This window comes from Periplaneta americana, chromosome 15, assembly GCF_040183065.1.
Source record: "Periplaneta americana isolate PAMFEO1 chromosome 15, P.americana_PAMFEO1_priV1, whole genome shotgun sequence".
NCBI lineage: Eukaryota > Metazoa > Arthropoda > Insecta > Blattodea > Blattidae > Periplaneta > Periplaneta americana.
Window position 1 is genome coordinate 61,831,389 of NC_091131.1, and position 26,427 is coordinate 61,857,815.

At 36.0% G+C, this 26,427-nt stretch overlaps 1 protein-coding gene across 3 annotated transcripts in view; it reads right to left on the reverse strand.

Moving 5' to 3' along the window:
* LOC138715007 (trypsin epsilon-like) overlaps positions 1–26,427 on the reverse strand; it is a 50,353-nt gene that overhangs the window by 16,199 nt on the left and 7,727 nt on the right. For all 3 annotated transcript variants that reach the window (XM_069847383.1, XM_069847381.1, XM_069847382.1), the window contains exons 2-4: positions 20,198–20,258; positions 11,924–11,997; positions 3,517–3,617 (exon numbers count right to left, since the gene is read on the reverse strand). In XM_069847383.1, coding sequence (XP_069703484.1) covers positions 3,517–3,617; positions 11,924–11,997; positions 20,198–20,258 — 236 coding nt within the window. The remainder of the gene's footprint in view (positions 1–3,516; positions 3,618–11,923; positions 11,998–20,197; positions 20,259–26,427) is intronic.

Consider the following 26,427-nt stretch of genomic DNA (forward strand, 5'->3'; position numbering starts at 1 on the left):
GATTGCCGCATCTTGAAGATGAACCATAAGGTCACGTATAGAGGAATTCTGTGTAACCCAACAAGCGCAGATTTCACATTAATTTAAATAGCATAGATAGGTTGGGATTTTTGACACATACATCATTTTTTTTTCTAATTCCACTCACTGGCGTTCTGGCACTTTTTTCTTGCGTTTTTTTTTTCATGAAATATGTATGAATAACTATGTTTTTAATTTAATTTTTCTTTGAATTCCGCTTAGACCTTGAAGATCTTAGTTGGATGAAAAGGCCGACAAAAAGGACAAAATTCTCGTGCATTGAACAGTAATCATCTCTCCGTACGCTATAAAATATTCTACACAAAGTTCGATCACCTTTTCCTCCACAAGAAAATCACTGGTTGTTGTTATTATATTGCTATTAATACAAACAAATAAGTGTGTCACGATATCGTGGGCCTTCAATGAAGTGTGTCGTCAGTCAAAGAAGGGTGGGAACAACTGCATTAGGAAAAAAAAACCGTGGTTTGATGAAGATTGCTCCCACTGCATAAGGAAAACAAACGTGATTTAATAAAGATTGTTCCATAGTAGTAGAAAGAAGGAAACAGACAAAATTCTTACAGGATCCTTTTGAGGCGAATAGAGATCATTATTTCAATGAAAGACGGGAAACAATTTGTACACTTAGGAATAAAACGAGAGATTACCTGAAGGAAAAACTGAATGAGGAAGAAAAAATTCTAAGAATAAAAACATTAGAGATTTATATAAGGGCATAAAGGAATTTAAGAATGGATATCAGGTAAGAGTAAACGTGATCAAGGATGAGAATGGTGACGTGTTTGCAAACTGTCGTTCAATCTTATACAGATGGAAAAATTATTTTGTGCGAGATCGTGCGTATTTGCTTGTTTTCCGCACAGAACCAATACGCGGTAAGTGTGAAATACCACATTCAGTATTCCCAACGTAACACAAATAACAATTTCCCTCTTCTTGCCGCTTAAGCGCGACATTCAGTTTACTGCTTTAGGCTTTTAACATATTATTTTTAGAGACGTTTAACATAGTAATAATTATAAATTGGAAACTTACCACTGCAATTTCCCCTAAATTGCAATGTTAATTATTGTTTTTAAATATTTGCAAAAATTAAATAAAATCTACTACTCCACGAAAATTATTGCATTCCTGATACAAGTAACATTAAGGAAGGCATGAAAAAATAAAAAAAATTCCAGATGCCGATGTTATTGCTGCAATATGTTATATAAATAATATTGTTAAAATATTAAAATGAAAAATAAATCATTACATAACCTTACCGTTTGTTTTAAGTTCGCATTTATAGACTGGGGGGAAAAAAGACAGACGTATATCACGGCCTGCTGGAGTATAGTAAACACAGAAAACATTTCATAGTAACAATGTTGAAGAAAGATATTTTGGTTTTCCGAAGTTGCCGTCATTAAACAGAAACCAACATGGAGATTTCATTGCAACTATTTAGAAATTCGTCTTTCAGGTATGTAATAAACGATCTTCGCACAAAATAATGTACGATACACGAGCGGTATGTTTGTTTTCATGTTCTCGGAAATTAAAAAAGCTCAACTACGTTTCGCTTTTTCAATCTTTTCCTCGAACATGAAAACGTCAACATACCGCTCTTGTAACGTATATTACTATTGGGCAACTACTAAGTCTACTATATAAAAACTGCTGAGCCATATATATCCGAACTGACACTTTCTGAAGTCTAAATTGCGATAGAAAAGATGAAAAAGTACAAGTCTCCAGGTATGATCAAATTCCAGCAGAATTAATACAATAGGGTGGAAGCGCATAATATAATCTAGCGAAATTTATAAGCTTGTACTTGCTATTTGGGAAAAGGAAATTGTACCAGAGCAATGGAAGGAGTCCATAATTGTGCCTATCTTTAAGAAGAGGGAGAAGACTAACTGTAGTAAGTTTCGATTAATTTCACTTTTGTTGATGTACAAAATTTTGTCCAATATTCTTTCGAGAAGTCGCCCTGAGTGGCGCAGTTGGTATAGCGATGGCCTTCTGTGCCCGAGGTTGCAGGTTCGATCCCGGCCCAGGTCGATGACATTTAAGTGTGCTTAAATGCGACAGGCTCAAGTCACTAGATTTAGTGGCATGTAAAGAAACTCCTGCGGAACAAAATTCCGGCACACCGGCGACACTGATATAACCTCGACAGTTGCGAGCGTCGTTAAATAAACCACAATTAAAAAAAAATTCTTTCAACAAGATTAACTCCACATATTGATGACATTAGTGGGGTTCATCATGGTGGTTTTAGGCATAATTGATAGTCTATTGATCAGTTGTTTTGTATTCGACAAATATTGCAGAAAAAATGGGCGTACAGTACATCAATTATTTATAGATTTCAAAAAGGCATATGACTTGGTTAAGAGAGAAGTTATAAATAATAATATTGTTACTGAATTTGGTATTCTCAAGAAACTAGTTTGATTAATTAAAAATGTCTCAGTGAAACATACAGCAGACTCCGTATAGGCCAGTTATTGTCTAATGATTTTCCGTTTCACTGCTGCTAAAGCAGGAAGATGAATTATCACCTTTGCTTTTTAACTTCGCTCTAGAATATGCCATTAGGAAAGTCCAGGTTAAGAGAGAGGGTTTGGAATTGAAAAAATGCACAAACTATTCGGAAAAAAAAAGATTAATTATGGGGAATGTCTGGTATTATTCGGTAGAGAAGCTTTTGTCATCCAGTCTCGTCTCAAAAAAAAGCTGAGATGTAGAATTTATAAAACAGCTATATCACCGGTTGTTCAAGTAACCCATCGCTTTTGTCAGCTTATTCTGAGTAGCAAATTATCAGGAAGGAAATCACCTAACGAATATTGATTAAGCGCACTGTTGTCTTTTAATTTTGCACTAATTTGTCATTTGTGCGTTATTTCCAAATAACCTTTATCGTATATAGGCTATTATAATATGATCAAAATCCGACGAATAGTTGGAATGAAGCTAAATGAAATCGCTGCACACAAGCTTTTATGCAGGTAGACACACAGATAGACAGACAGAACGTCGAATATTATGTTTTGTTGTTGAAAGCATGCATTTCCGCGAAAATCAGGAACTTTACTTTTTGCAACATTTGAGAAAGTAAACATTAGAAGTTCTACATTTGGTTTTGTTTAATGCCGGTGATTAACTAATGTCCTGAAATTATAATAAACTTCGTCATTATTTTCATCTCATTGCGTGACAATAATAATATTGATGATTATATTAATAATAATAATAATATTAATGATAATGATAACGACGATGATAACAATAGTAATGAAAATAATTACAAATTTAATATTCACTCAATAGCTTTCACTTCATTAATGTTTTATTATCTATTGCAAGTGAAACGTGTGCTAGACTTGAGTGTTTGCATTCAAATTATGTGAACTATTTCAAACATGGCGGCTGGCTTCTATTGTCTTTTATCCACGCTCTTGCGTGGTGCTGACTTACCGGTAGACGCAGTGCGCGGCCGAGATTGCCCACTTTTCGCCGATGATGGACGCGCCACAGTGGTGGATGAATTCGTCTGACGGTTGCACTTGTAACGACAACTGAAAACAAAAATCACTCACATTAAGCCAAATGACAAGATACGACATTGCTGTACAGAGATTCACAAGTACCATGATATGAATATGAATATTTATTGTCAACAGCTGTTATGTCTATCTACATATAGTGATGGCCGTCACATTTCTGTATACGGTGCCATCACCACATTTGTTTACATTTACATTACTATCATTTTAACACTTCATTTGAATTTTTCCTCTTACTTTTATCAGGGACGGTTATTCAGGTGAAGTAGGTGAAGTGTCACTGCACGTATTTACGTGTAAAACACAATTTTGTCTCATATTAAGAATTAATTCCAGTTATTACCGATTCCGTATTTCTGAAATAAAAAAAAAGTTTTCTTTTCAGTCGTTATAACCAGTGTTTAGTTGTATAAATACTACCTGTAACCATCCGCTGAATAGAATAATGTCAACTGTTACGAGCGCCGGGCGGTGATTATTGGAACTTACAATACTGTAAAGATGAAATTATTTGGGCTCCCATTCTCATACAGTACTTGGTTTCCATGGTAACGTGACGTCACGCACTAAAGAAAGATTGTATGAGTGAAGTGCGTTTCTGAGTTTTTCAGTTACGGAGAACTGTCAGACTTCTTGTAGGCGGAGTAACCAGTTTGGAGATCTAACGGTACTAATAACAGAGAAGGGTTGCAGCTGGTCTCCAAGGCCGGGGGCTATTGTTTAAGTCCTGTGAAATTTTACAGTATGTACTACCTGGCTCGAGAATAGTATCCTCATTTCTTGTGTCCAAGCATCCACGCGTGCAGTTGTAAATTAACTGGCTCTATTTTATTTTGTCAGGAATAAACCCCACATACATTCGCAAAGTTTAAAGTTGTTTTCCGCCGCGTGTATTACTTTTTCTCATGAGCTCATGATCTTGCCAGTTTTGTTCCAACGCTTGTATTTGAAAGTTTAACGCGCGCGTAAATGTACGCATGTAGGTTAATACTGTGTACGTATATATTAACTTATTATTTAATGTATTTAAAATATATTAGTGATAAGTGTGCATAGTGTATTAATCCTACATCATAGTGTATATTACATGTTTACTCACTATAGTGCTATTATACAAATACTTAGGTACCAGTACATAGAAAATGTTGATTAATGAGTGCGAAATATGTATCCCGAAAATGACACGGTTTGTAATTTATTAGAAATGTCATTTTGTAGACTTAAATATGAGGATAAAAATGATGTTTGAAATTCTGGACGACCTACAGTTCCATTTGTTATTTGTTTTAAAAAGTGCTAAGAAAATACTGAAGTTGTATAAAATAACTTTAAAAAATTCTCCCGATGAAAGAAGCTTTTCTGTTTGAAAAGACTGAAAATTTCACTCGGAATGCTACATCACAGGAGAGACTTTCATTATGAGCCCATAGCTTTGCATAGAGATATACTGTCCACCCTCAGTTAAACTCATACATTTTATGAAAACATCATAGACAGGTTTGCTGCTTTAAAATGTAGGAGGATTGACTTGGTATGCAAGAAATTGAGTGAGTCCTTAAATAAATTAATTTTCCTGTTTGCATGTGTTCTAGAACTAGTAAAATTGTACGTAGTTTACGAATAGTAGGCCTACTCATTATATTGGTAAAACTGTTCATGCATTTGTGTATGTGAACAGCACTTCACCTATTTTTTTACGGCGAGCCGCTACTGACATTTCTGTCCTCTTCCCTTATAGTTTCTCAACTTTAACACCTGCTATCATCTCAGATTCTTCTATACTCATACCTCTTAACCTCTAAACCTTACCTATACTCTACTCTCTAATCTTTGTTCTAATACTATTTTATACTTCCAACTTTATTAGAATTTTCCCACTACTTTCTATCATTCCTAGTCAGTATCTATATACTAATTTTTCTATTGTCACTATTTCTCTCAGCAACCACTTTTATTACATTTCCATCCCAAGCTTTTACCTATTTTTATTGCCTTCTTATTCCCCCCGTTCTTCTTTACATTTCATCACTTATCCACTATCATTCTTTCCTTGCCTACTATTACAGTTTACCTGTTTTAGTTCTTTGTTTCCATACCCGTCTCACTCCAGTAACTTTCTTCTCTCCTTGTCATCAACTCTGTACTTATTCTATGAGTACCGTGATACAGTATAAACCATTACACAAGCGGAAGTTAATATCGGCAAAAATTTTATTGCAGGCTAAATTATAAAAAAAAGTATCGTTGCTACTGCTATGTTAAATATTGTCTTTATTATTATTATTATTATTATTATTATTATTATTATTATTATTATTATTATTATTAACTACTATTGCTGCTGCTATTGCTACCACCACCGCCACTACCACTACCAACATCGTATTCATCTCTTCAGTTGTAGGCTATATGTGGGGATTCCTAAATAATATAGTATTACTACTATAATGAATATTTTCGTTATGACGTTATAATTTTTCAGTTACTTAATCAAAATTTGCTCCAGAATACATGCAATTTCCTTAGAAGCACGTCGAAAGAGGGTGATTTGAGCCCATTGAGTCTCTAACACAATCTGAATGATATGAATTGTCGAGATATGATTGTAGAGCCCGGACGAGAAGTTATGGCACCGGCGCGAGGGACGCATTTTAGTTCGTTTGCTTGGACTCGCCCTCAGACTCAATTGGAGGAGTGTTGGGTTAGTTGGTTACTAGCATTCCGAGTGTTCACATCGTTCTGCTACTACCGCTATTGCTAATACTGAAAACATTGTCCTTCTGAGCGCCCTCATTATGGCATTGTCTATGGTGTGAAATCATAGAATAGTCCATAGTCAAGGACATTAAATAGCATACAATGTATGGATATACATGTCAGAATAGGCTGTAAATGGAATACCAATTCCATTCAAAAGCGTGTCTGCAAGAGTACTGGCTGCCACTGGTATTTCAAAGCGAACCCTGGCAAGAATCAGGAAAGAAGGGAAAAATATTGATGCAGGAACAGCAGATTCTTTCTCCAGTCCGGAAAAATCACAGCCGAAAAAGAAGATTGTTGCAGCTGTGTACAGTTTTGATGAGGAAGTCCTAAGAAGACTCCTCTATCATTTCTCCGCTACGCATTAGCAGAGGCCGACTCTGTAATCGCTTCTTCCAAGAATGGATATCAGTGTATGATAATGTGAAGAAAGTAGAGAACAATTACATTGAAAGTGAGCACGTGATGGACAGTATTTTGGAGAACATTTCCATAAACTTAGGGACATCTGATTCCAGCACAGATCAGTCGTCTGATTCGGACGGAGAATAAGAATATAAAGATGGAATAGCGGGCGTAATTTCATTAAGTACCTTCGGACTCTTGAGTCGGAAAGTGGTGATACTAAGATAAGACGAATGTTTTTAGAAAGAGATGAAACGCATATGCCTGCCGCTCTGAGCTTGAGAACCGTAACCCAAACAACCCCCACTCCTCTAACCTGCTGGCCGGCAATTTAAAACTTTGCGCAAGTTGGTGCCATGACATCTCGTCTCAGCTCTAATAAATGTGTTTCGAAAATATTAACTAATCATATTAGTTTCAAATTGTTATTTTGTGGTAGATGGATTGCAAACAATTTAAGCTGTAAGACTCAAATCGATAGGTAGAGCACAGTCCACTAAACAAATATCTAATAATTTGTCATCCTAATTTAACGGTTTCCTGAGCAGGAAAGATCATTGCAATATTTTCGCAAAGCGAATATTGGTGTAGGGTTTGGAAACTGACTTGAGAAAGACCAGGAGCATAAACCAAACGCCAGCAAACCGTCACCATTAAACAACACTTGTTGTTGTGATCATCAGATTCACATAACTTACGGAAAGGCAAGATGTATGGCGAAAGTAGGCCTACCATTTCAACTCTATCAAACACGCTTTTCCCAGAGTCACCCGGCACTTTCAAATGTTGTTGTTACCCGAGAGAAATAATAAATTAAAACTGAGTTAGAGATGGAATCGATGGTCTAGTGAGGGCCACTCTTTGCCGTAAAAACATAAATGTTATTACTAGGGACCATAATTTGTCTCAGGAGGCTACAAGGTTAAGTATTACTGGAGTTTTTACTGCAGCGGATGAGTGCGTACATGTAGCAAGCGTACTACTTGTCTCTGATCATGATTAGCGACTCCTATATGATCAAGTTGGTCAGATGAAAATATAGATCACTTGAACAATTACACTAATATTTACAATTTATATTATTAACTATGTGCACTAGAATACGCTATTTTTACTATTCACACTATAATAAAGAATATAGGCCTACATTGACCAAATATTATTTACACTATTATGTACAGTATTATGTATTGTAATGAAAGGTATTTTATTTCATAATACTGTAGCCCACTTATTTTGTAAATATCTAGTTATACTAGTGTATAAAGGGCCTCAGACACTGACTACTTACAAAAGCCGATTGACGAAAGACTGCTTTTCGTCTCGAGAATAAGATCTTTCTTCAAAAATAACTTTTGTGGAATATAGTTTTTATTTTTAATATACTAATTGTCTGATTGAACATTAAATTGTAATTGTTTAACTCTTGAAATTAGTACATGTAACTAAACACATCTAAATTTTTCTGTTATTATTATTATTATTATTATTATTATTATTATTATTATTATTATTATTATTATTATTATTTCATTGTTTTCTATGTCGCTGTTATTTATATTTGCTATGTATTTTTATACTGGTTACGTGGAAAAGAAGGCCTTTTTGGTCTTAACTCTGCACAGTGAAAATAAATGAATGAAATAAATGAAGAGATAATTTAAATTCTAGGAAACACCATTGCAGTATAATGCATTGTATAATGCAGTATAATGCATTGTAAACAATCCTTGAGGTCTAGTATTGAACCTTGCATAGAACGTCAACTTCAGCATAAACAAGATGTTGTGGCACCGGTAAAATATGACGTCACGTCAACATAGTTTATGAACAGCTAACCTTATCTCCGTACACTCTGGGATAAAATACGGTACCTAGTTCTTAGTTGAATGCGCGAGACAATTCTTTTCCAGTGAACAGTTCTGTATCACTTCTGCAAGCTTGAGGGTTATCTTAATACAACTCCAGTCTTCACTGTGTATATTCTATTGTAGTTTTTTTACTTAGCTATTTAACGACGCTGTGTCAACTACTAGGTTATTTAGTGTCGATGGGAGGTAATTGCGAGATGATTTTTGGCTAGATGAGACTGAGGATTCGCCATAGATTACCTGGAATTCACCTTACGATTGGGGAAAACCTTGGAAGAAACGAACCATGTGATCAACCCAAGCGGGGATCGAACCCAAGGGGGGATCGAACCCGCGCCCAAGAGCAACTCCGGATCGGCGGCCAAGCGCCTTAGCCGACTGAGCTACGCCGATGGCTTATATTGTAGTTGATTAATTCATTGTTAAGTTTATTCTTATTATGAATTAGACTTAGATTATTATTTATTTTTCAATTATTAGATAAAAATGTTAAACGTACGTAAAGGAAGAGAGTTGAGCAAAATTGGGCTTATATATTTACTTACAAATGGCTTTTAGAGAACCAGGAGGTTCATTGCCGCTCTCACATAAGCCCGCCATCGGTCATACCAAACACTGCTATTAGTTTTGCTACATTAATAATAATTATAATTAAATACCATCTAACAAGCAAACATTCTGATGGGGGCAGATAAAATAGTTAAATTTTTTTCATCTACCATGTTAATAATGTCAAAAGAAGTGCTTATACAAATTTTGGCCACTCGACCGCAATTACAAGGCCGTCCAGAAAGTGATTTTCCCTGGAGTCGTTATAGAGGAAAAGCGTAATTCCATGGAAAGATTTATTGAAACATATACAGCAGTTGTTGCGTTATTTGTCAACATATCCCCCATTGGAACTGAGACATTTGTCATACAATGGGATCAATTTTTTTATCCTTGTGTATCCTGGGATCGGAAGCAGCGTTTGACAGCCGTCTGTACCTCTCTGTCGATCTCATGATATGACAAATGTCTCAATTCCGGTGAAGAATATGTTGAAAATAGCTCAACAATGGTTGTGCCTCTCCCAATAAATTTTTCCAATAAAATTGTGTTTTCTTTCTGTTAACGGCCCCTGGCGAACTTATTTTTTTTTACGGCCCTCAAAATTACGGTTGAGTGGCCAAAATTTGTATAAGCATTTCTTTTGACATTATTAACATGGTGAAAGAAATAAAAATAACTTTATCTGCCCCCGTGAGAATGTCTGCCTGTAAGTTCAAGCGGATTGTAATAGCCTACTTAATGCTTGCATGTTGACAATGCATTAACTCATTCATTGTTCATTAGTGTACACCTCAGTATTTCTAAGCAACACTCTTAAGTTGCTAGAATGTATTCTGTCTCCATATTAAAAAAAAAACAACTTAATGGACTGTCAGCCGACGTAATGAATCATTCCTGACCAATTCTACTCTAACTCGCATATTTTAATCCGCACGATTCGACAGCAGGTATCCCGCAGGAATGAAAAAGACACGCTCATCATAACAACTAGCGTGCAATTCAACCACAAGCGAAAGCTCTAAGTCAGAGGTTAGTTGCATATTTAAAACTGGTTACGACCGCGTAGAATAATGATGTGTGATACCTTATTCTTTACCTACTTACTTACAAATAGCTTTTAAGGAACCCGGAGGTTCATCGTCTCCCTCACATAAGCTTGTCATCGGTTTCTATCCTGAGCAAGATAAATCCAGTCTCTACCATCATATCCCACTTCCCTCAAATCCATTGTTATATTATCTTCCCAGCTACGTCTCGGCCTCCCCAAAAGTATTTTTCCCTCTTGCTTTCCAACTAACACTGTATAACAACCGTGGCGAAAATGCGATCGTGCGCCGAGCCACTGTGTAACCTGCAACGTGCATAGCACCTGTGGAGGGAGGCGGACACCCGAAGAGGAAGTGAAACAACTGTCTGACTTATTAACGGTTTTTCATTTTCCTTACGTCAAGCACTTACATAAAATTTTATATAGTACAAGACTACACATTAATGTTTAGTACACGTAATGAAGAAAGAAATGAACAAGAAAACATAGGACACATTATCACAACCAGATTGTCTCTGCGACAGAATTTCAAAATCAGGAATTATGTCACTTACTGCCAGTCGTAATTAATCACAAAGGTATTTGTCTGTCAGTCGTGATCTAAATTCGGTTTTTACTATTTTCATTGTAGAAAATAATTTTTCACAAACGTAAGTTGTAGCGAACATGGCTTCAACAGAGCAAGTGCAAGAACGAAGGTTCGGATATTTATTTTCTGGCAAAGATTTGAAAAGTTCAACATTTGTCAAGTCCTTACATCTAGCTTTCATTTAACATCATATTGTAAATCTGTGAGTTTAAATTGAAGATCTAATCGCATTATTCGTACATCTGCTGAAAAAGGATCGACGTACAGAGATGATGATGATGATGATCATAACAACAACAACAACAATAACAATAATAATAATAATAATAATAATAATAATAATAATAATAACAATAATAATAATAATAGTAACAATAGTAATAACAACAACACTTAACCTTTTAATGTTTCATCAGTAACATATAGTAACTTGTAATGCCGTTTTATGTTATACAACCGTTTTCCTCGTAAAACTTGTGAACAAATCATACATTTAATATTCTCATCATATTGGCAGCAAAAAATTCGTCCTCCTATCCTACTTGAAACTTTCGTCTTTATAGAGGTAAGTTACATGGTTTTGAGAGAGACTTTGCGATGATACGCTACTCGCAGGTCAGAGACAAGTACAAATAGAACGGAGTTTGACTCCAGTGAGTGAGAGGGTGGGGGTTGAGGAAGGTAGGAAGCAAAGGATATGCACAGCTATCATTGCGAGCCACAATGTGCTCGTGAGTCGCATTTTTTGCCACGGCTGCTGTATAGTCTATCATTTCTGGATTCGCCCATGCGTGCTACGTGCCCTGATACCGTATCCTTTACAAAATGTAATTTAATTTGTGTATCTAATACTTTGTATACATTTTAGTGATTCAAACTCCAGACTTGATTTTTATCGGTAACTACGATTGTTATGATACCCGTACCATATGTTGTATGTAAGTATAAGAACTATTCTTATCACAGTAATGTTCTGAATCCCTCATGTTATGCACGTTAGTCATGCATCGCTCTCTTTAAACCATCTCTAGTTTTTGTCACTTCCTATGTTGTGCCAAAGATTTTTCAAGTACAATGTCACATAATTTCATACCTGGTAAGGATATTCTTCAATCGTTGTTTCGCTACCGCCCACAATTCTACTGTCTGGAGTTTCGACATGCGCACCTGTGAACATGGCGAAGATCATTGCAGTGACGTATAGGTTAGAGAGAGAATTCTAATGCCATCGTTTCTCCCCACATTTAAGGTACACAATAGCTATTTATGTATCAGGTACGCAAAATAAGGCTTTAGCGGACGAATTCAGTTTTTTTTGAACGAGGCGTAAGCCTAATCCAAAATACGGTATGAATCCGCTGAAGGTTTTGCGTACGTGGTGCATACAATAGTTTTAGTAAAAAAATCTCTCTAAATTATATGAAATAAAATAAAGTGAAAGTATCAAAATATAAATATAAAAGGCATAGTCAGTCAATAGTTGTCATATTCTCACCGCCGTCTGATAAACGTAATGAAACGATGTTATTATATTAAAGTTCAATTTTTCGGACTGATGACAGTGTGAGAAGCAATTATTTTAGAGAGGCTCTACTAAAATCATTTTAAATTACTTTATTTATTAATGCCTGGTTTACGCGATCCGTCATAGGTTTAATATTGATTGTTTTATACAAGACTGTCGGTCTCGGTAGCGTAGTCGGTATAGCGCTGACCTTCTGTGCTCGAGGTTGCGAGTTCGCTTCCTGCCCAGGTCGATGGCATTAATTGTGTTTAAATGCGTCAGACTCATGTCAGTAGATTTATTGGCATATAAAAGAACTCCTGTGGGACAAAATTCCTGCGCACCGGAGACGCTAATATAACCTCTGTAGTTGCGAGCGTCGTTAAATAAACCATAATTTAAATTTTATACAAGACGCTTCTTAGAGCAATTGGACGCATAGATTTCACGTTTTTCCGATAAAATCATTATCGGGATCAAGTGAAGGAATGCGTGAAAAGTGTGACCTGTAATGCCACCTATATTACTAATCACGTAATAAGGGTGAGGGTGAAGTGGTCGTTATTGTGGCCACACGTTGGACGCCATTTGAGGGTGGGTGCGTCTCGGTGTTGCGTGAGATTCACTCAGGGTAGCCGAGGTACTGTTGTGGTATAGGATGATGTCGGGAATAATACCAAGCCGGCTACTTATATAAAAGGCAGTGTAAACTCCAAAACTATAAGTTTATTGTCGTATTCACTTGGTAAACCCTAGAGTATGTATTTCCGGCTGACTTATAATTCAATCGTCGGTCGCACTGTATCGACTCTATGGCAGTTCTGAATAAGCTCTATCCGATACTATAAATTCAATACTCTGCCCAGTACACTATGATCGAAGCTCCTAAACGTTGACGAGTGGTCTCGCCGATGACAAAGTTCTATCTATCGAGTCTTCGCCGGAAGAAAGACTGTTAAGTTGGGCCGCCGACACAAGAAAAAGATGTCGCGCCGTCTACACGAAGAAAAGTAGTTATCCTGTCGACACGAAACGAAGTAGTTATTCTGCCCTGTATGTAGGGCCGTCGACACGATGAGATATTGTGATCGTGCCCTGTATGTAGGGCCGCCGACACGATGAGATCTTGTGTTTATCTCCGCTCCCCGTCACCCTTATTTATAAAAACCTACCCTACGCTAAAACTAACTATCCTATTGGTTAAAAACTACGTCACTTAACCGGCCTAAAATCTATTCTCTATTGGTCCAAAGTGACCTCATAAGCCAAACCAAGATCTCTCCTTATTGGGCGCGAAATACGTCATCTCTAAATTTAAACTTTGGATTTCCCATAACATCTAATTAGTTTGTATATCTCACAAGAATACCCGTTCTTTGGAAAACCCAAGCTTGGCAGTATCTTTCCCACGGGTCTAGTCCGACTTTAGGATTTTACGCTTGAAAGGGTGTCAATGCAAAACCCTGCCCAAGGTGGCCCTAAATCTGTCCGATGCTGACAGGTGACGAAAAGATGCGAAACATTTGTGTGGGAAGCTAATTCTAACGAAGTCGCCAGAACATCCCCGCGAATACATGTAATAGAAATATGGAGATATCACTTCGCTAATAAATCGGTCTCTCCCTTTCCTAATTACTGCTTCAAGGGATGCCCGTTATGATTTACGTATCAATTAATGGTAATTGTTATTATACAGACAATTTGTTCTGGCTCTTTCACTTCCACGTTTTAATTGGCTATTTGAGAACGAGGTATAAAATATTAAGTTATTTGCCATTGATGAACTTTATGTTGACTTGCTCTTCGGCGGCATAGGGATCAGGATTCGCCGTAGTATTAGCTAGCATTCTTCTTACAGTTGGGGGGAAAAACGACGGATAAACTTAATCCGGTAATTAGTGTCATGGGAATCGAACCCGAGCGTAGGGCTGGATCAGCGACTACACATGGAATTGATGAATAGCTGTCATCTTGAGAACTGACATATGATTGACCAGTAGCCCTACAGACCGATTATTTAGTCCTGACAGCTCAGCGACGCGAAATAGGGGAAGTAATAGGAGGAGTGGGGAGAGTTCCGGAGTAGAGATAAAGGCGAGCGGTCGGGAAAGGCAAGCGAGTGAATAAACCAAACACCCCTTGGCGTAACTAAATGGACTCGCCTGTCCCACGCGCACATCTCCGACGCCTGTTAGGACTAAATATTCGTACTGTACAAATTTGTTATAGGCTAGACTGCAATACCATGCCTGTGTTAGAGACATCCTGCATAATGGTGCAACATGCTTATATAATAATCCTATTTAGAGCTGATGGATTACATTTTATGGACATTCTGTCGTGTGAACAATACATTCATTGCCGTTATGTCTGGTAATCTGTAGTTACTGTATTCGACTACATAATGAATGTGCTTTCTAGTGTAACTATTATGAACTACACTTCTTCTTTAGTATGCAGCAGCAGCAGTTACAGTAATCGTTATGTTGTTGCGATAGTAGATGTGTTTGTTGGTTATTGTTATTTTGTTGTAGTTCTATCTCTTTCTTAAAACACTCTTTTAACTTCAGAATTTTTTCAGCGCTGAAGTTGATGTGAGCAATAAAATATGATGACAATATTTGTTTTGGAGCCTTCTACCTGGGACAGAGTTCGTCTGTGTACCGCTGTTTATAGACGACATGGAATTCACACCTTCACTTTCGTACAAAGACAAGCTCAGGATTTTTATCGCCTTTTTAATAACTAGCATTGTAAGCGGGAGACCCTCAAGGACGATTTCCCTTCAGTCTATTGAGAATAATTTCTATTTCAAACTTGCACCAACGTTTGTAGGGTTATCCAAATATTTAAATATGTAACTAGTAGAAAGTAAATAATAATAATAATAATAATAATAATAATAATAATAATAATAATAATAGCAGATTAGTACATTATGCAACGCATCTATAATGATAGTAATTAAGACGCAAGCATGTTTGTTTATGAAACGAGCGCAAGCGAGTTTCATAATTTTCATATGAGCGTCTTAATTACCATTATAGGCAAGTTTCATACGACTTTTTATGCTCGACCATATTTCTAACTTGAAATTAATCAGAAATATTCATTTTATTTGTATCTGACAGAAGATCGGAAGTGATCTTGTTCATAGCTCGAAATTGTGAGATGTGCGCAGACGCAAAAGTATTGATTTTTTCTGAGGAACAATAATGTCATTGACCTTGACCGAATGCAGAGAATGTATAACCTGGAAATTGATTTGGAATTGAAAAACGAGATGACAAATTGAATTTATTTGAGTATTATTTACAATTAACGCTAATTATTATAGTAACAGAACATAACCTTCTGCGACAGTATTGGATTTCCAGCCTCCGTGACGTTTCCCTCGTCTTTCGATTGCATATCCGAGAATAATCGAAAACCTGAACTTTAATGAATAGGTGTACTTTAATGACATGCATTAAAGGACTGCTACCAGGTGTATAATTACTACATTTCGGCATGGTCGAGCATAAACATATTATCGTGTTTACAAGAAGGTGGTGTTGTTTTGCACTATCTATCATATGAGATATTATTATTGGACAAGTGACATTTGAAGTCGCTAGTTAATATCTAGCTGAGAACTGTGATTCGATTACTGATGGGAGATTGTAAGCGTAAGAAATCCCTGTAGGTACATGAAAGGAATCTCTGATAATAACTTCATATATAAGTATTTTGTGTTTCTACTAAATCATTTCCTCTTATATACATACATATACATAGCCTTCTTTTTAGATACAGAGCTGGATTAAGAACTACTCTGACTAGGTTATAGGCTGTTAAGACAATAAATTATGGGGTATGGTAATTTTTTATTACAAGCAATAGATTTCACTGGAAACAATATGTCGACAGAATGTGGTCAGAAAGTTTACCCAAACTTTTTGTAAACTATTTACTAAGATGACAGAGAGATCGAGGAAGACCTAGCTTTAGATGGGGAGACCAATTTATCCTTGAGGCTCAACCCGTGACTGGCAGAAGAAGAAGGTTATTTTTTCTTCTTGATAATAAAGCAAATATAATCATGAAGCAGTACTAAATTCGGAAGCTACTTTTATGTGAAAAGAGTAACACTGAATAATAAATTGTTAGTATATAACTTTTTTTCCTACTTAAATAATTATACTAAAAATTATGTAGCAGCTGGCTACGGACTGGAAGGTCCGAGGTTCGATCCCGGATGGTGGCGGATTTTCTCGTCTCCAAACTTTCAAAACGGCCCCGAGGTTCACTCAGTCTCCTGTAAAATTGAGTACCGGGTCTTTTCCGGGAGTAAAAGGCGGTGGGAGCGTGGTGTCGACCACACCACCTCTTTCTAGTACCGCGGTCAGGAAAGCATGGGGCTCTCCTTCCATGTACCCCATGTGCCTTCAAGGCATGGAACAGGACTAACTTTACCTTTTTTTACCTTTAAAAACTATGTAGAGGAGAAATTTTGATACAGATGCGAATCCACCATTTAAAAAATTAATTAATTGCAATAAATATTATCAAATTAAAATTAGTTTAGCAAGTGCTTTACTGATTAGTGGGGTTTAAAAAGGCGCGTCAGCTACTATGGATATTTGCGCCTTTACCTAAAATTCCTTCAAACACAAAACACAAACCATACAATAAGCTGGATACTAACACAAATTTAAAATCGTTGTCACATTAAAATCAGCTACACAAACTTTAGCAAGTGATATGGAAGTCTTTATTAGAATTGGGTGTAATATAATTACCATCTTACATTTTATTACAATACATTAAAATGGTTTTAAAAATATTATTATTATTATTATTATTATTATTATTATTATTATTATTATTATTATTATTATTATTATTATTATTATTATTATTATTATTATTATTATTATTATTATTATTATTATTATGTAATATGAATGAATAGAATTTCGAATTCTTTCCTTACATAAAAATAATTTTATTGTATGTTCTGAGAAAAAACAATGTTACTGAGAAAAGAGAGATATGGATGAGCAAAATGGAACTGGTCACTTTCGAGTGTCTAATACAGTGTTTCCCAATCTTTTTAAGATCACGGCACCCTTGATAATAACATTAAAAACTGGGGCACCCTTTCTTGAATTAAAAAAGAAATTAAGTTTAATATATTCATTTATTGAAAGATGATATAATAAGTAACATACATTATAACATAATACGGTAAACTTTACTACAATCACTTAGTAAAAATACATCAATTTTATATATTGTTCTGTCGAAGTCTCCGGAATGTTCGTGAGGAAGCGAGTAGTCTATACTGTTCTCCAACCAGGAGATCAACCGTGAAAGGAATGTGCTTACTATTGCGTCATCTATTACAGCAAAGTAGATAGATAATATTACCGGTTTAACGTCAGTTTAAAAATCATGCGCTCTCCTGCATATGTTATTTCCTGTATGGAAGGATTAAAAGATCAGGAGATCAACAGTGATCTAATTTTGTTACTAGGGCAGTATAAATATGTGTGCATCAACGTTATCGTTTGTGCTGTGAGAGCTAGCCAATAGAGATACGAGTACCCATGTGTGTGACCGTATGACATCTTATGACATCAACATTCATTCACAGGATTACCCCGCTGCGTCTCATTCCCCAGAGACTTTCTCGTGGTTGGAGTACAGTACTACTGTAGTATACTGAATCGGGAATGTTCGGCAGGGATTGGCTGTAATGCCATCTGCCGGAGCCGGATACAAGTATAATTGAATCATCGAAATTAATCGATCTGTAGTGTATGAGAGTAATTAATTTGACTTATTTTATTTCAAGACCTTACAAGACTTTATACTTAAGTAGACAGTAATTTTTTTGGTTTATTTCAATATCTCGCGGCACCCCTTAGCCCAACCATGGGGAAAAATAGCTCCGAAGGGCCACTGCACTCCAAGCCGCCTTACCTCACTCCACCGACCCTCTCCTCCGCCTGGTACTTCTCTAGACATGCTTCGTTCAGACCATTCAGTGGCGGGTATGGCTTCAATCTCGGGACGTCAGTTTCAGGAAGAGCGGCAGAAAGAATTTTTTGTTACTTACAAAAAGAAGAAAGTCTGTTGCTTAATATGTGGGTTTAAAATTACGCATATAAAACGCTTCAATATTAAAGGCCACTTTGATCGGAGGCATAAAGCTGACTTCGGTGATCTTACAAGTATTTATTTACAATTTTAAAAGCTATTTTCGTAATATTTGTGAAAAGATACAAAACAAGATATGTTTATGGTATTTTCAGGATTTAGATACTTGTTATTTTATTAAGTATGTGGAACTGAACTTATTTAAAACTTTGAGTGCATATTAGGCCTACTAGATGCGTTCTCTTTCCAAGAAAGATTTTCAGAAGTAACTGCAATGGACATGGAGATGTGTCTATTCAATAATCCATTTGTATTTGATGTTACCCAAGCATCAGAGCCACTATAGAGATGCAAAAGAGCACGCCACTAAAGTGTTTAGGAAAAAATGGATTACCTACCAGAGGAGCAATTCCCTAATCTGCGCACATTTGCAATGCGTATGGTATCTATGTTTGGCTCAACTTACTGTTGTGAGGTTTTTTCTTTTCAAGATGAATATGACCAAAAGTATCTCCAGGTCTAGGATCACAGACATGCATTTAGTTTCAGTACTACGGTTGAGTTGTTCTATTTTAAAGCCAAATATATCCTTTTTAGTTAATAACAAGAAATTTCGAGGGTAATAAAAAAAAACAAATGAAAACCAGCAGTATAGGTCTACAGTAGTATTTCGTTTCATTCATATCTTATATATTTTGTTTAATATGTTTTAAAGTTAAATGACAGTGGACCTTAGTTTTACTTTCTGTAGTATTTATAAAAAGAAACAATTGATTTTGTTGATCATTATATTGTGTTTAATATGTTTTCAAGTTAAATGACAATGGAGCTTAGTTACTTTATTAGTTTTAAAAAGAAACAATTTATTATGTTGAGCATTGTATCTTTTAATATATTGTGCAGTTAAATGACTTTGGTTTTTTCTTTATTGTTTTTAAAAAAGGAATACTTTATTATGTCGACCACAAGGCAGTTCAAGAATTTCTTGTGCACATGATAAAGGAATGGTTATACAATTGAAAAATATATAATTTGCCTAATGACGGTAGGTGGCCGTCATAATTATTGTATGATACGTGTACTTCCTATAAACAAAATATTGTAAAGATTTTGAAACAAGAAATAAGAGCGGAGAGATTACTGTTGCGCAAGATGTGTCGAGTCCACCACTGCACTTGACTTAGCAAAACAACTGCCTTACCCCTCGCCTGTCAATCAAACGAATGTGGGGTGAGTAGGAACCTTCCCACCCTACTTTGCTTATAGTCCCCATAGCTGCCTTAGCCGATCACGCGGCACCCTAGGGTGCCGGGGCACACCGGTTGGGAACCACTGGTCTAATATATGGAACAGAATTGATTTCATCCGGCCCTAATTCTACATATTTTCAGTGCAAAGGAAACACAAAACTGTCCTGCGCGTCAGCTTCGTTAACTGACTAGGACTTGATATGTAAAAATACAGACTGGACTCTCTGATTGGAAAATTTCGACTAATATTAAAAGCTGTTCTATTATAATTCTTCTTCCATTTTAAAGAAACAGAATAGAAACCATATACTTATATTTGTTAAATTTTTTGCCAAATCAAATTAATCCTCAGATAAGAATTTACATTTAGATGCATAGTATGCTGCTCACTGTATAGAGCATAAATTTACGTTACCTCCGAATTTAATAGGCGTTGTTCAGTGTCAGCCATTCGATCTGTTTGACGTACCTGAAACCGTGACGACGAAGAGTAGAACCTGCAGGCATCTGAGGTTGCCACGAAGTTGTCTCTAGAACAGGAATTACATATAGCATGAGTGCAACGTGACAGAAGCCGGGTGGTCGGTCTATGGCGAGTCCTCGGCCTCACTTCACTTCATTCCTGTTTGGTCTGATTACCTGGTAATTTTTTTACGAGATTTTCCCCAACCATAAGGTAAATTCAAGGTAATCTGTTGGCGAATCCTCGGCCTCACTTCATCTCACTACATTCTCGCAAAAAAATGGTAAAAAATTGAAATTGAAATTGTAAAAAATTGTAAAAATTGTATTTGTAATCTTGTAAAATTTGATGTGTTCCACATCTTAAAGCTTCATTTCTAATGTAAGATCTGTGGAATGCAATAAATAAAATTGAAAAAGAAATGACAACAAAACATTTCAATTAGAACATCAATATAAATTTAAAGGTACATATATTACTGTTTGCAGATGATGTAATATTATTAGCAGATCCTGAAGATGGCCTCTAACGTTCTTTTTCAATTACAACTCATTTCTGAGGAATAAGGGATGGAAATTTCAGTTAATGAAATTAAAGTAATGAGATTCATCGGAAAAGATCATCTCTCCAGCAAAATTTGTCTTTATAATACCGTAAACCTGTAAAACAGATCTCACGTTTTAAATGTTTGGGTTGTCATTTGAGCTATGAACAAGGAATAGTAATATGCGTTACAAGAGCGGTATGTTGAAGTTTTCATGTTCGAGGAAATCTTTGAAAAAGCGAAACGTAGTTGAGTTTTTTTAATTTCCGAGAATTGAAAGAAAACATACCGCTCGTATATCGTACATTATTTTGTGCGAAGATCGTTTATTACATACCTGAAAGATGAATTTCTAATTAGTTGCAATGAAATCTCCATCTTGGTTTCTGTTCAATGACGGCAAATTTGTAAAACAAAAATATTTATCTTCAACATTGTTGCTTTAAAATGTTTTCTGTGTTTACTATACTCCAGCAAGCCGTGATATCCGTCTGTCTCTTTTTTCCCCCCATTCCATAAATGCGAACTTAAAACTAACGGTAAGATTATGTAATGATTTATTTTTCATTTTAATATTTTAACAATCTTATTTATATAACATATTGCAGTAATAACATCGGCATCTGGAATCTTGTTGATTTTTTCACGGCTTCCTCAATGTTACTTGCATCACGAATCCAGTAACTTTAGTGGAGTTGTAGAGTTTACTTAATTTTTGCAAATATTTAAAAACAATAATTAACAGTGCAATTTAGGTGAAATTGCAGTGGTAAGTTTTCAATTTATAATTATTACTATATTGAACGTCTCTAAAAATAATATGTTAGAAGCCTAAAGCAGTAAAATCAATATGTCACTTAAGCGGTAGAAGAGGGAAATTGTTATGTGTGTTAGGTTGGGAATACTGAATGTGAAATTTTAGACTTACCGCGGATTGGTTTTGTGCGGAAACCAAGCAAATACGCACGATCTCGCACAAAAGATATTTCTACAAAATTGAATTTACTTTAACTATGCAATGAATGCCATTGATAACATTTCAAACCTTCTCTTGTCCAAAAACATACAATAATTAAAGCCTAAAAACATTGGCAAGATCTGTTCTCATGTATGGAAGTGAAGCGTAGACCATACGTAAATATCATGAACACCAAATCGCTACCAATGAAATGAAGTTTTAAGAAGAACTGCTGGCTATAATAGATTAGATAAGAAGAAAAATTTGGATATTTTGAAAGGATTAAATATTGACCCAATTTCAGAGAAAATTAAAAATTATAGACAGAAATGAAAATCTCATATACTCGGGATGCCTACAAGAAGGATAGCACGCCAAGCACTAAATTAACGCCTACTGAAACAATGGAGTAAGACCATAAAAGGCCACCAGACTTAAGACGTAATAAGAAGAAGAAGAAGAAGAAGAAGAAAAGAAGAAGAAGTTAAAAGTAACAATGTGTCACTATGTGATTAAAATAAACAAATACTCTCTTTACTAATTTAACATACTTAACAAAGAATCTAAGAATCTGTTCCCATGTACCGTATCTATTATCAGTATCTTAGGCTGAGTTAAGAATTTCTCTTCAACTTCTACTATCATATAAAGGGAATTAGAATTACAGTTGTGTGCAATAAGGAAATATTAATCGAAAGCTGACGTAATGAATAAGCCTATTGAAATAATTGTTCATACATGATTTTGAGCTCTTTGAAACGGATTTTTCCTCTCGAAATATTATATTATATAAGGCAAGGATTACTACTACTCCAATATTGAATAGAGTTCATGTATGATTCGAAATTTTTAACGCTGGTAACTGAAAACAAATTGATTGAATACCAGGTATGACATGCGTCTAACATTATTAAAATTGCCCCTCGAATTTGTGACTTCATTAATGAAAAGCGTCCACACCTGTGGAGTAACGGTTAGCCCGTCTGGCCGCGAAACCAGGTGGCCCGGGTTCGATTCCCGGTTGGGGCGAGTTACCTGGGTGAGATTTTTTCCGGGGTTTTCCCTCAACCCAATATGAGCGAATGCTGGGTGGCTTTCGGTGCTGGACCTCGGACTCATTTCACCGACATTATCACCTTCATCTCATTCAGACTCTAACTAACCTAAGATGTTGATAAAGCGTCGTGAAATAACCTACTAAAAAATTAATGAAAAACAGCAGACCATTTCATTAAATCATAAAACTGTTTCTGCAGATCTCTAATTTTTTTGTTTAATTTGTATATATTTGATAACTTATTTAAATATTTTGGGAAAGAATGGGCTATACGAATGCTAAATAACTTTCAATTCGTATCAAGTTTTAAAATCTTTAAAGTCCCTGGTGTAGAGGAACAGATCCGGACATCTGTTATGTCTGAAGCGGAAGAGATTCACGTTGGCGGAAAACCATATAATTATGCGTTCTTGCCTCGCTAATAATAGATGACATCAAAATTTAAAATTCATATAATTTTGGAACTTGATATACGAAATGGCGTGCTTCGTTACAGGAGATGAAGTGGCATAACAAGTTAAGAAAAGATTGGTGCAAAATTTTCGACACATAATGTATTACATGTATAGCCAATATGATTCATCTATCAGTTTTAATCATACGAGACAGTAAGATATAAAATTTAATTTTATCGATGTGTTTAAAGTATTTAGGCATTTTAGACAAAGACGTTGAATAATACCACAGTCTACTATATGCAGTCACGAAGCTTGAGTTTTGAGGGTGCTAGAAACAATAGACTGTGAAGGTACTATTTTGCATTGCCTGTAATGAGGCGATATTAGGGATCCTAGTGGTGAGCAACTATATAATATTTGCATATTTACTGCGTATTGAGCTTCGCGACTGTATATATTAGACTGTGATAATACAGTACATTATCGCGAGTTACTTTTTAAGTGGATGTTTTAAGATATTTTGTGCTATTAATATCCGATCATGAATATTCAGTAGTACGGTACTGTCTTCAGTCTTATCGCAATAGCAAAACTTTAAACATAATAAGAGCGTAGCAATTTCTAATAATATGTAATTTACCGAGCGAGAGATCTCACAAGGTACATTCGCGAAGTGCCTGACAGATAATGGTATAAAATCAAATACGATGGAAAATTCAACTGTAATCAATGTTTATGATACCAATTAGCTGCCCATAGTGGTAATTATACGATGTTAATGAGCCTAGATAGATATTGGTATAATAATGAATACAGAAAGAAACTCATCTATAAATAATGATTATTCTCTAATATGTTTTCGCGGGATATCAGCCGAGTTAGGATTTTGGAATGCTCCAAGCTTTCGACTGCTGTCTCTGCAGCCATCTTCAGGGAAGTGATGTCCGAAAAAAATCGAAAATCGAAAGAGATTTGGGAGGACAAATTAAAAAGGTACGCAAAACGCGTCCTTGCAAGAGGTTGGGGCTGTACAAAACTAAATATGTGAGCTCCAAGCCTGTTGGCCACTAGTCTCACTCCGGGTTACGCTGCTCCACTGAAGGAGCTCTAGAATATTTTGAAGGGGAAGCCGGAAGTGATGTCCGAACAGAAAGTCGAAGGTATATAGATGTTAGGTTGTCTCAGGTGAAACGGGATTGGTTGGGGGATCGGCCAATCCGGGGCCGGGAATTGTCATTCCTCGTAAGCTCCGCCCTCCCGGGATTCCTGTGTGAAATTTGGCGGGCGGCGAGCCCTGTTCCGACGGTTGGAATCGGTTGCCGTCCTCGGTCCGTGATCTTCATGACCTTGATTGTAAGAGGGCCTAAGCCTGTCATGAATATCACGGACCGAGGACGGCAACCGACTCCAACCGGCGGAACAGGGCTCGCCGCCCGCCAAACTTCACACAGGAATCCCGGCAGGGGCGGAACTTACGAGGAATGACAATTCCCGGCCCCGGATTGGCCGATCCGCCAACCAATCCCGTTTCACCTGAGACAGCCTAACATCTAGATACCTTCGACTTTCTGTTCGGACATCACTTCCCTGAAGATGGCTGCAGAGATAGCAGTCGAAAGCTTGGAGCATTCCAAAATCCTAACTCGGCTGATATCCCACGAAAACATATTAGCGAACCAACGCCGAGAAAGCCTCAAATCATACAATGATTATTCTACTAATTTAACTGTCCTTACATATACTTAAACATGTTTGTGGGTGTTGGTGTAGAAATCTGTTAAGCACTAATGTAAACGATAATAAGCACATTGCATTTCTGCAGTTGGGAGTTGAGCAACTCGAATCTTCAGTGTCCCAGATAACATTGGGATGACCTTCAAATGCATCAAATTCAACTGGAAAAGTAGCTTTCTTCCAGGCATGCCTAGTAATGTAAGTGAGGTCGATCCCGGGTTTAGTCTCCAGTGCTGGCCAATCTATCGAGTTTTTTTCAGTCGCTTTCTTCGACTGAATATATTTTCCAGTCAAAGCTGAATTACGCATTGGATCGAAATTACAACGAAATAAAAAAAAACGTACAACAGCAACAAGCATTTTCAACGATAAAATTACAGACATTTGCTATATGGACATGGAATTAAAGCGAATATAATTAAATAAGAATAATAAAACAAGTAAATCCAAGTCATTAAAAGTTTATCATGAGAATTCTTTAGCACCGGTATTGAAAATGTAGGCTAATTATTGTATAGAGCATTTCTATGGAAAGCGGTCCTGCCCCAACCTCTAACTTCAAAATCTGTTGCTGGATGGCAAGTGATCATACGCCGGCATATCTATCTATACTAATAATAAATCTGTAACCGAAATTTTTCTGGTAATTTTCGATTTTCCAAAAATAATTGGTCGTAACATATATAATTAACCACCCTGAAACCGAAAATCGCTTTTTTGAAAATTTTGTTTGTATGTCTGTCTGTCTGTCTGTCTGGATGTTTGTTACCTTTTCACGCGATAATGGCTGAACCGATATAGATGAAAATTGGAATATAAATTAAGTTCGTTGTAACTTAGATTTAAGGCTATATGGCATTCAAAATACATTATTTAAAAGGGGGGTTATAAGGGGGTCTGAATTAAATAAATCGAAATATCTCGCTTATTATTGATTTTTGTGAAAAATGTTACATAACAAAAATTTCTTTAAAATCATTTCCGATAAGTTTTATTCATTGAAAAATTTTGATAGGACTGATATTTAATGAGATAAATATGTTTCAAAATTAAAATAACTGCCATCTAAGGCGGTGTAATGATATAAACAAATGAATTCGTCTATAAAGGGCCTTGGTCAACAACAATCGAAAGCTATGAATCACAGCCTACAGAGAATGTTTCTGTGTTTGTATGAAGTAATATCGGAAGCTAAATTAACCGATTTGTGTAATTAATTATTATTTCACCATTGGAAAGTGTAGTTTCTCTATATGGACATAATGCTATAATGTTATTACAGTAACTTCGGAGTGAATTGAGGACAGGTAACATTAAAATAGCTTCTTATGCACAAACAACTTGATAGACTATTCTGTGTACTCGTTTCCTGTATTTCTTAAAATAATATTTATCTCAGAGAATTAACGAACCGCAAGAGTGTATTGATTTAGTATGCAGTAATAATATGTTAGCTTAGCATTCCATTATTTTATAATCTAAATTTTAACTATGCTCAATTGAATCGTGTTAAAAACATAAAATACATATGCATTAAATGCAATG